The sequence below is a fragment of the Oryzias melastigma genome, unplaced genomic scaffold, assembly GCF_002922805.2.
Source record: "Oryzias melastigma strain HK-1 unplaced genomic scaffold, ASM292280v2 sc00607, whole genome shotgun sequence".
Classification (NCBI taxonomy): Eukaryota; Metazoa; Chordata; class Actinopteri; order Beloniformes; family Adrianichthyidae; genus Oryzias; species Oryzias melastigma.
In genome coordinates this window covers 11,262-20,572 of record NW_023417199.1, presented here as the reverse complement: position 1 = coordinate 20,572, position 9,311 = coordinate 11,262, and the positions used below count along the sequence as shown (strand labels likewise).

Here is a 9,311-nt window from a genome sequence, read left to right as displayed (position 1 = left end):
GAAATGTATCTTCCAAACTGGCTAAAGAGGAGGTTATTATGGAAAATAAGGCAAACATTTGTTATTTGTCCTCTGTGCTTTCAGAGTGAAGATCCAGGTATGTGGAGCCGATCAAGACAGTATTATATCATTAGATGAAACAAGAGTTTTTAAACAATTCAAATTTTCATCCATTATTGTAAAGATATGACTCTCAATTGTCTTTTTTTATCAATTATTTCTTTATGCTATAATCTATCAAAATTATTATAGTTACAGCTTCTGAAAGCTGTCACTCAGGCCCAACTCCATGTTTGAAATTTTAGTGTTATAATATAAAAATAAGTAAAATTATAGTTTCTGGACAAAAAACTTTAGCTATTTCTCTCCTCCGTCTGCCTCATACATATTTCAGAGACTGAATTACAGTGAAGATTTGATGCAAAATGTTGATTTATTCGTTTTATAAAGGATAAAACCTTGAATTTTAGTATTTGATTGTGAGAAACCATTGGATTTGGTGCAATAATTAAAATTTAATGCAATAAACCAGATTAAATCGAACTGTCATTTACTAAAGGCTTATAAATGCTTTAATTAGAACTGTTATTGTACATTGACTTGAAGTAAAAACATTTATTGGTGCCCCACATGCTGAATAGAAAGAAGTTTTGATTATGTTTTCAATAATTAATTATGAATTTTGTAAAATAATTTAAATTTAAATTTCTATGTAGCACCACCAGCTGTGAATAGATCCTTTATAATACATTTATTAAATATAGTGAATTCACTTGAATATTTCTGAGTAAATTAACCTTCAGCCATGATAAAAGGAAATGCATATGTGAAACAATTAGATTCAGTAAAACATTGTTTTGGTAAAAAAAAAAAAAAGTTGAATAAAATAGTGAAAATCACCTGGACAGGTTTGTTGAGTTTTGTTGCTCTTTCTTCTCTTCTTTACTGTCCTCTTCCTTTGAAGTAGAAGGAGGCGTGGCTTCTGAGCATCCACTTACTTTCTTTGGAGTATAAGGGGGTGTGGCTTCTGAGCATCCTCCTTTCTTTGGAATAGAAGGGGGCGTTGTTTGTGAGCATCCACTTTCTTCCTTTGGAGTGTAAGGGGGTGTGGCTTCTGACAATCCACCTTCTTCTTTAGGAATATAAGGGGGCGTGGCTTCTGACAATCCACCTTCTTTTTTAGGAATATAAGGGGGCGTGGCTTCTGACAATCCACCTTCTTCCTTTGGAGTGGAAGGGGGCGTGGCTTCTGAGCATCCATCTTCTTGAATTTCCTGGTCCAGGAGAGCTGCTGAAGTCTCATCATTGGATTCAGCAACTTCTTCCTCTGATTGGACTGTATCGTTCAGACCACTAGGGGGCGGCAGATCTTCACTGAGAAGTGGTGCAGGTGAATTGCTGTGGTCCTTACTTTCACCTGCAGGCTCAAACTGTATTTTAGAGGTAAGTGGGGGTTCCAGGTTGAGCTCCATCCTGTCTGGAGTGGATATTTCATCCTCATCCACTCTGGACGGCACTCCTGTGGGTGTTGAAGGAGGACAGCTCTGGTCTCCTGAGGACTTCTGGCTTTTGTTCTGGTTGTTGCTTTTTTCTCTACTCTTTTTGGAATCTCCTGACAAAGAAAGGATAAAATAAATGAAGAGAAACTGTAGGTCTTTAAAGGGGGCATCACTCATTCGTAACTTCTGCTGCTAACCTTTATCCCCCTTTTCCTTCTTGTTACCCAGCAGCCGGGGCAGCGTGCACATGTGGGTGTAGCCCTCAGAGGAGCGGACGTAGCTGGCGGTGCGAGGACGCGTGGCCTCCATGTCATCCTGCACCACTCTTTCCGAAGCCCCGTGCTCACTCCCATGGTCAGGGAAACCCCCTGCTCCAGAGCTGGACTTGGAGGGGGATTTGTCACTGGAGCGCCAAAAAGAGTTGAACCTACCAAACCACTTCAGAGCTTGAAAAGAGGAAATTTGAGAGGAGAGTCAGTTTATGACAGCTGTGCAGTTTGATGGTGGTCATAAAAACACACATTTTTATTATCTTTTATATTTGCAGCATGTTGGCAGTATAATATTTATGTACCTTTTTCTTATTCAAGCACACAAGCACATAATTTTTATGCAATGTTTAGCTTCAGTTTGTAAATAAACTTATAGTCAGTTTATGGATGCAGAAGAGAAGGAAGACACCACAACGCACCAAAGAGATCAGAGAATCCCCCGACTCAAAGGTTAAAACCCGCCAAAGCAAATTGTTACCTTTCTTTTACCCCCTCTGGCGGTTTCAAAACTTTTAAATAATGAAGTGAGGACATTCAGAACTCAATTAGGATTCCACTCAGTTAATACATCAATGCTTAATAATTCAACTGGGTATTTCTCAGTTGCATATTTAATACAGGCCTCTCTTTGTTGATTAATTTTCTATTTATTCACTTTTGAATTAATATTCTTGCCAAATTGGTCTTGTCTTTACTCTCCCTTCATTCATAAGTTTCTCTGTGGTGTATTTTTTTGTTTTCTGATATGTTGAACTGCTCCTGTCTACGCTACAAGAGCATACAAGCTTGATTTCTATATTAAAGAAAATAGTAAAATTTAGTGGACCAAGCTGCCAAATACATTTTATAAGGTTTTCAATCAGTCAAAAAAATGTAGCTGAGTGATTAGTTTTTACATCATTACTGACCAATTTATTTTTTATTTTTGAAGATGTAAAAAAAATATGCTGCATATAAACATGTAAAAATGCATTTTCACATATTTATATCTAAATGTGTGGCTCAGTGTTTTAACAATAACGTGGATTTAGGAGCAACTGGTTGGTTATCTGTGCTAAGCACAAGTGAAATTCAGAAGTGTATCTGCTGTGCTGCTTGTATAATTGTTGAATTTCATCAAATTGTTTTGAATTTTTTATTTTTTTTTTTCTGAAAGATGCAGCAGCTGGTGACAAAACAGACCTAAAAAATAGTACTGAGTATATTTAAAATGATTCACATTTTCAGGTTGAGAACAAATTTAGAAATATGATTATTGATAGATATGTAAATGTGCAAAACAAAATATTTATGAATTTAAATTTGATTTATATGGGCATGCACATGAGTGTGTTGGGAAATATAATTAAAATTGAAAAATGTGTGTACATTTCTTTGGGTGTGTATTGGTAAGAGTACGGTGATATGATATGTATCTCGATACATATATTTCATGATACGATACATATCCTGATTTATCCCATGACAGTACCAGACAATATTTCACTGTTTATTTGATTAAAAATGAAGAATTATTTTTTCACAAAGGTAAAATAGTAAAATACGTGTTATTTAATGATCTTAACATTAAGCAACTATATCTCTATACAAGCTCCTTTCACCCAAGCAAATTCATATTTTACTTTGGTAATTTTAGAAATATTTAAGTGGAAAACCAAAGTAAGACTAAATTAATGAAATATCGCTTTAGCAGTATTTTAAATCAGTACCAGTACTACCAAATAAAGTATTGCGATATTTCACTACATCTATATGTTTCTACCCTCTTGTATACGGGCATCTGAAACTGAAGGTGTGCTCATCAGAGAGCGAACAGAGCCTAAAGGAGGGGTTTCAAGCTTTTAGTTCTCCTGATTCCCTTTGCGATATTTATAGTATTTTATTTATTTGTACTATCTTTCCTTTTAAATAACATGTCCAAAATAAAATATTATCATCATCACGTAGAGGGGTGTTGTCACATCCACCACTGTAGAAGTCTTTGCTAACAAAACATGTGTACAGTCCGTTCTTCAAAGAAGACGCTGTCATTTTCATGGTCTGAGTGGATTGTGACCTTTGGTTTGGTTTTTGTCAGTTGTAAAAACAGTTTTTGGGGATGTTCTGTTTTGAGTTGTCTGTCACACCAGTTTCAGGTTTGTTGTGATTCACAGCCAACACTTCATTTCAGTTAATTTGCTTGCAGTGTTTTTAAGTGTCTGTGTCTTCCTTGGCTGGTCATCTGTTCTGCTTTGTCACTCTTATGATTCTCCCATGGTTTTGTCATGGTCCACTTTATTAATTTGTTTATTTATTGTTTTTCGTTAAATCTTGGCCAGGAATCCCTTTTAGAATGTGATTTCTTAATTTCAGTGGGACGTCCTGGTTAAAAAAAGGTTACTAAACAAAAAATGTAATTAAATGTTTTGGACCAAACCTAGTCTCCTGCTTATTGGGTCCATCAGCACCAGTTCCGTGACATCTGTACTAGAAATATTGAGACGTTTCACATTTCATCCTAGTGGCTTTGTCAGTTTGAGTGTGTTTTTGTGTTAAGATCCTAAACTTTTTGATACATATCTGATTTTAACCCTTTCATATCATATGTCGCTTATTCGTAAAGTACAATTTATCCCACTTAATTGACATCACCTTAGAAGAAAAATTTATTTTTTGGTTTAATTGTAAAAAAAGCCAGGCATGAAGGGGTTAAAAAACTAATGACCAAAATGGCATTAACACCTAAACTCATTTCCAGCTTTAAAACCATGTTTTTTCCTCACATATAAATTTGCTTATAAGAGAGGCTACATTTAGGTAATTTTGAAACTGAAGGGTTTTGTTTTGTCACCAATGGAACAGTAAGTAGACTTAAATCTCATTTTTATCTTGTGCTGTTTAAAATTTTTCTTTGGCGTACATTTGCTGCAGTGGGGTGACCTTATTTTGCACAGGATGTCTAATTTTAAATGGAAAAAAATTAAAATTATCAAAATTAAAAATGAATTTCAAAATAAAAAATATATTTTCACATGAAATGCCTGCTATTACTCATGACAAAAGTAAATGTTTAATTTAAAATGTAAAAGTAACAGTAACATAAATGCGACATTGTGTAGTATCTATTTAAATAAATGGTTTTTAGAGAGACTGAATGTCTCTCTTGGAGTTTACATTTGCAGAGACCTGATCTAAATAGAGAATGCATTTGTTATAAATTTGTTGTGTGTGCATTTATGCAAAAAAAGACAATTAAATCTTAGTTTTTAATAATTTAAAAACAAAAAGGCAAATTAACAGAATGTTGAGTTTTTTGCTTAATTTACAAAGGTGTGAGAATGGTGAGGAATTCGAAAATGTGAGAACTAGCTCCGGTAGTCTACACTTAGAGAACCTTGTGGTCTGTATGTGTATCGTACCATGCAAACATAAAACCATCTGTGAGTATGATTACCACAACCCATACCTCCACTCACACCAACAACACTTTAATCTTTTTTTCCCCTAAGCATTAAGGATTTTTATTTAGTTTTAAGAAACACTTTTTTGCTCTTTCTGTCAATTTGTTGCTGCAGAAGTAGAGAGTTTGTGTTATGTTTCAAAGGACAAATGCAGTAAGCCAGTTTGTGTTCATCTGAAGTATTGCCAGTATGTGGCTAGATGTGGTTTCTCTTGGTTTTTATCTCTTCCAGGAGCTGGGAAGGACTTTTTATGAATGCACACTTTACTACCAAACAATAAAATGAGAACTAATTTCCATGCTCTCTTTAAATTAAACAAAAAAACTGATGACGAAACAAAACAGAAAAATGCTGGTACTCACTCAGTTTCAGTGGACTCATGTTGGAATCAGCTGCAAGTGAGCTGAAAATGAGAAGACTGGAGAAAAGAATGCAGAAGTTTCACAGATGGGCGACAGCTTGTTGTTGGGAAAGATCGACTCTGGTAAGAACCCCACTTCCTCTACTGTGGGCGAGGTGCTGCTTACACTTTGCATGAGAGGTTGTTAAACTAAGAGATGAGCAACAGGGGCTGAGCTGATCTGATACTTCCTGTGTAGAACTGACTGCACTAATTCTAAGAAAAAAAATGAAGACTTAAAAAGACACAAGTCAACAGTTTCCAGATAATAGATGATGAGTTTACTGACAGTCCCCTGTACCAACTGTATCATCACTAAAGTTCAATCCTTAGTTTGAAGGAGTTCTTTTAGACAGTAAAACTTTGGGCGAAATTGAAGATGCAAAAGAAAATGTGGTCATGACTACAAAGATATTTCAAAATGATTAACTGCTGCTGTAAAGGAGGACGAGTTTGATCCTCCTGTGCTGAACTTTATGCCGTCTGTGTAAGGGGGTTTCATAGTATTTAACTAAAGTTGCATGAAATATGTTTCAAGCCTGGTATGCACCTGTAAATGTTTCAGTCTGTCTTTGAGGTAAAAATGTGCTTATAGCTACTGGTTTTGACCTCTTACTCTCTCTGTTTTAGTGACCGTCTGTACATTTTAATTCAAGTTTCCATAATTAGCATGTCTTGGTTAATTTAGGTTGATCAAAATGTAGTTTTGCCATGTAAAATTGATTTAATTTTTGTTTATTCATATTTCCTCTATTGTTCATCTATTGCTAAATCTTTCAGACTAAATTGTTTTTAAAAATACATTAGGTACACGGTAATTTGTTTCAAATATCACGTATGAGGAAAATAGAGAGTAAATAACAATAAAAATACACTTTAAAGAAAACTACATATATACACTAACTGACCCCTTTATTAGCCACAGCTGTCTAACTGCTTAGTGACACTAATTGCTAATCAGCCAATCACATGCCAGCAACTCAATGCATTTAGACAACATGGTCAAGACAATCTGCTGCTGTTCAAATATCGATTCATAATAAGTTGATTTAAGTGACTTTGATGGTTGTTGTTGTCAGACAGGCTGGTCTGAGTATTTCAGAAACTGCAGATCTACTGGGATTTTCACCCACAACCATCACTACAGTTTATAGAGAATGGTCAGAAAAAGAGAAAATATCCAAAGAGCAGCAGTTCTGTGGGCAGAAATGGTTTGTTGATGCCAGAAGTCAAAGGAGAATGACCAGACTGGTTTGAGCTGATAAAAAAAGACAAAAGTAACTCAAATACTTCAGAATCACACAGTATTTAATGACAAACATTAACAGAAAAATGCAAATATTTTTTTTTTTAATTGTGAGAGCACATGGTTTGTTTTGTTAAGTCAATACCTTTTTAAAAAGGAACTCCCACACCTCAGATGAAAAAAAAATCCTACATTTCACAAATCCTTATCAAATTTGTGACATTTGACAAACAACATTAATAATTTAAAGCAATTGCACTAGGTTTGAAAAAAACAAACAAAAAAACATAACTTTGACACCTAATTAAAGCAGCTTTCTGCCTTTATTGCAAGAATCCATTCTGTTTTTGTCCAGTTTTTTGTTTTAGCTACTAGCATATGCATTTTGTTTATTTATTGTATCTTTAAAACATTTACACCTCAGACATTTCTAAAATTATAAATGACTAAGAGCAAATAAGCAGTCAGTTTTGAATGTATTTTGAAGTATATAACGGACACGCCTGCTCTGACCACAGCGCACTCTCATCTCCTCTCACTTCCTGTTGACACTTGTGTGAGGCTCATGCAAAGAGGCCGCCACAAAAGGCTGTGTGTGGTTACAGATGTTTGACTGAAGCTGTGGTGCACAAATTGGACACAAGTTAGGTGACAACATTTAGAACAACCAGGTCCTTTTCTGTTGGTTGTAGTAACATATCAAAGCAGAAGCTTTGTTATGAGGTTTTATCAACTATAAAAGAAGTTTAACAAAAAATATTTGGTTATTTTTTCCTAAAATGTATCATTTTTAGCCACAATAGTGTTTGCTATCCACAAATTATGATTTTGTGGCAAAAGGTAAGCACAATTTAGCATAAATAAACATTTAAATGATCATTTTGAGGGAACAAATTAGTATTTTAGTATAATCAATTTCTTCTACTTATGTGGACCCAAAACAGAATTTTAATATTACTAAAATACTAACTTGTTCCATCAAAATACTTATTTAGGTGCACAAAATGCTAATTTGTGCTCAGAAAATACTAATTTGTGTACACAAAATGATAATTTGTGTGCACACAAAGCAAATTTGTACCATCAAAAACCAAATTTTTGCCCACAAAAAATATTTTGTGCACACAGCTGCTAATTTGTGCACATAAAATACAAATTGTGCCTACAAAAATATTTTATGCTTACCTATTGCTAGTTTGTGCCCACAAAATACTAATTTATGTGCACCGTGTACCATTAAAAGCTAATTTTCTTCACAAAAACACATTTTGTGTATACCAAATGCTATTTGTGTCCTCATTTGTGTGCACGAAATGCTAATTTTTGCCATTAAAAAAAATCCACATTTTTGACCACAAAAAATTAACGGTGGCCACAACACGTTAATTTGTGAGCACGACATGCAAATAGTTGCTATGTCAAAAAGAAGTACAAACTGGGCCCCAAAAAATACAAATTTGTGCCCACAATTTAACAATTTGGGGAACCAATTTTTTTTATAACATGTCCGAGGCTCTGTACCATACAACTTCTTTATTTGACTTGAATGTCTGCTTTTTTGTCAGCACAAATTCAACATGAACAAGCATGCAGACCTTCACATTACGGCATTTTGCAATGTTTTTGGTTTGGGAAGTGCCTCTTCAATGAGAAATACCTCCTTCTTTTCATTTCTGTCTTTACTTTGTAGTTGCTTTTTCATTCTCCTGCAGAAATGTTGCCTCCGCTCTCTTTTTCAGGACATTTTCCAGGATCCTTAGGCTCCTTACTTCCTGCCTGCGGAGCACCTTTGATGTTTCCAAATAGAGACAGCTGCTTTCCTTCTTGAAGACTATCATTTTTGGCCATTTCTTCACGCCTCTTCTCCGAGACACTGGTTCTCTTTGAAGAAATTTGTAATCGTCTTTTAGAAACTTTTAAGGCCTTAAGCGCGTCTTCAGAGGGTTTTTATTACAGAAAAGGCCTCCATCTTTCTTTGCTTGCAATTATTTTTCCTTTTGAAGAATCAGGTTTGGCTGCAGTGTATCTTAATGGATCTGTGTTATTTGCTGTAGTGAAAAAAGGTTGTTTGTGTTTGCTCCCCCTGTCTGTGTCCTCCTTACCATTGTCAGCTCCTTGTTTTCCTTGGATTTGTGTGTTACACTACAATCACATTTTTTCTTGCAGCAATAAAACAATCAATAGAGCCTTAATTGCAATCATAGTATTAAGAACACAACAGTAAAACTGTTAAAAAAATGTTTGATTGTAGCAATAGTTGTTGCACAATCTTGTGTGAATTTTAAAAGATTTTTACTTGACAGTGTTAGGATTTTGTCCTTTTGTTTGCTTTGTTCTTACTTGTGTTTTCTTGTTTTTTTCATGTTCTGGTTTCAGCTTTACTGAGTTCCATCCTGCAGTCACACCAGGGTTGAACTGACAATTATCCACAGCTGTCTGGATTTAAGTTCATGG

The 9,311-nt window shown here is 34.9% G+C and overlaps 1 protein-coding gene across 1 annotated transcript; it reads right to left on the bottom strand.

The window, feature by feature from the left end:
* Positions 1-24: 24 nt before the first annotated feature.
* Positions 25-6,735, bottom strand: LOC112139585 (nucleolar and coiled-body phosphoprotein 1). Its single transcript, XM_024262406.2, has 3 exons — positions 5,574-6,735; positions 1,697-1,945; positions 25-1,612 (listed from the first exon to the last, which is right to left on the bottom strand). Exons 1-3 carry the CDS (start codon positions 5,590-5,592, stop codon positions 897-899), a joined length of 984 nt encoding a protein of 327 aa, XP_024118174.1. The 5' UTR covers positions 5,593-6,735; the 3' UTR covers positions 25-896.
* Positions 6,736-9,311: the final 2,576 nt, after the last annotated feature.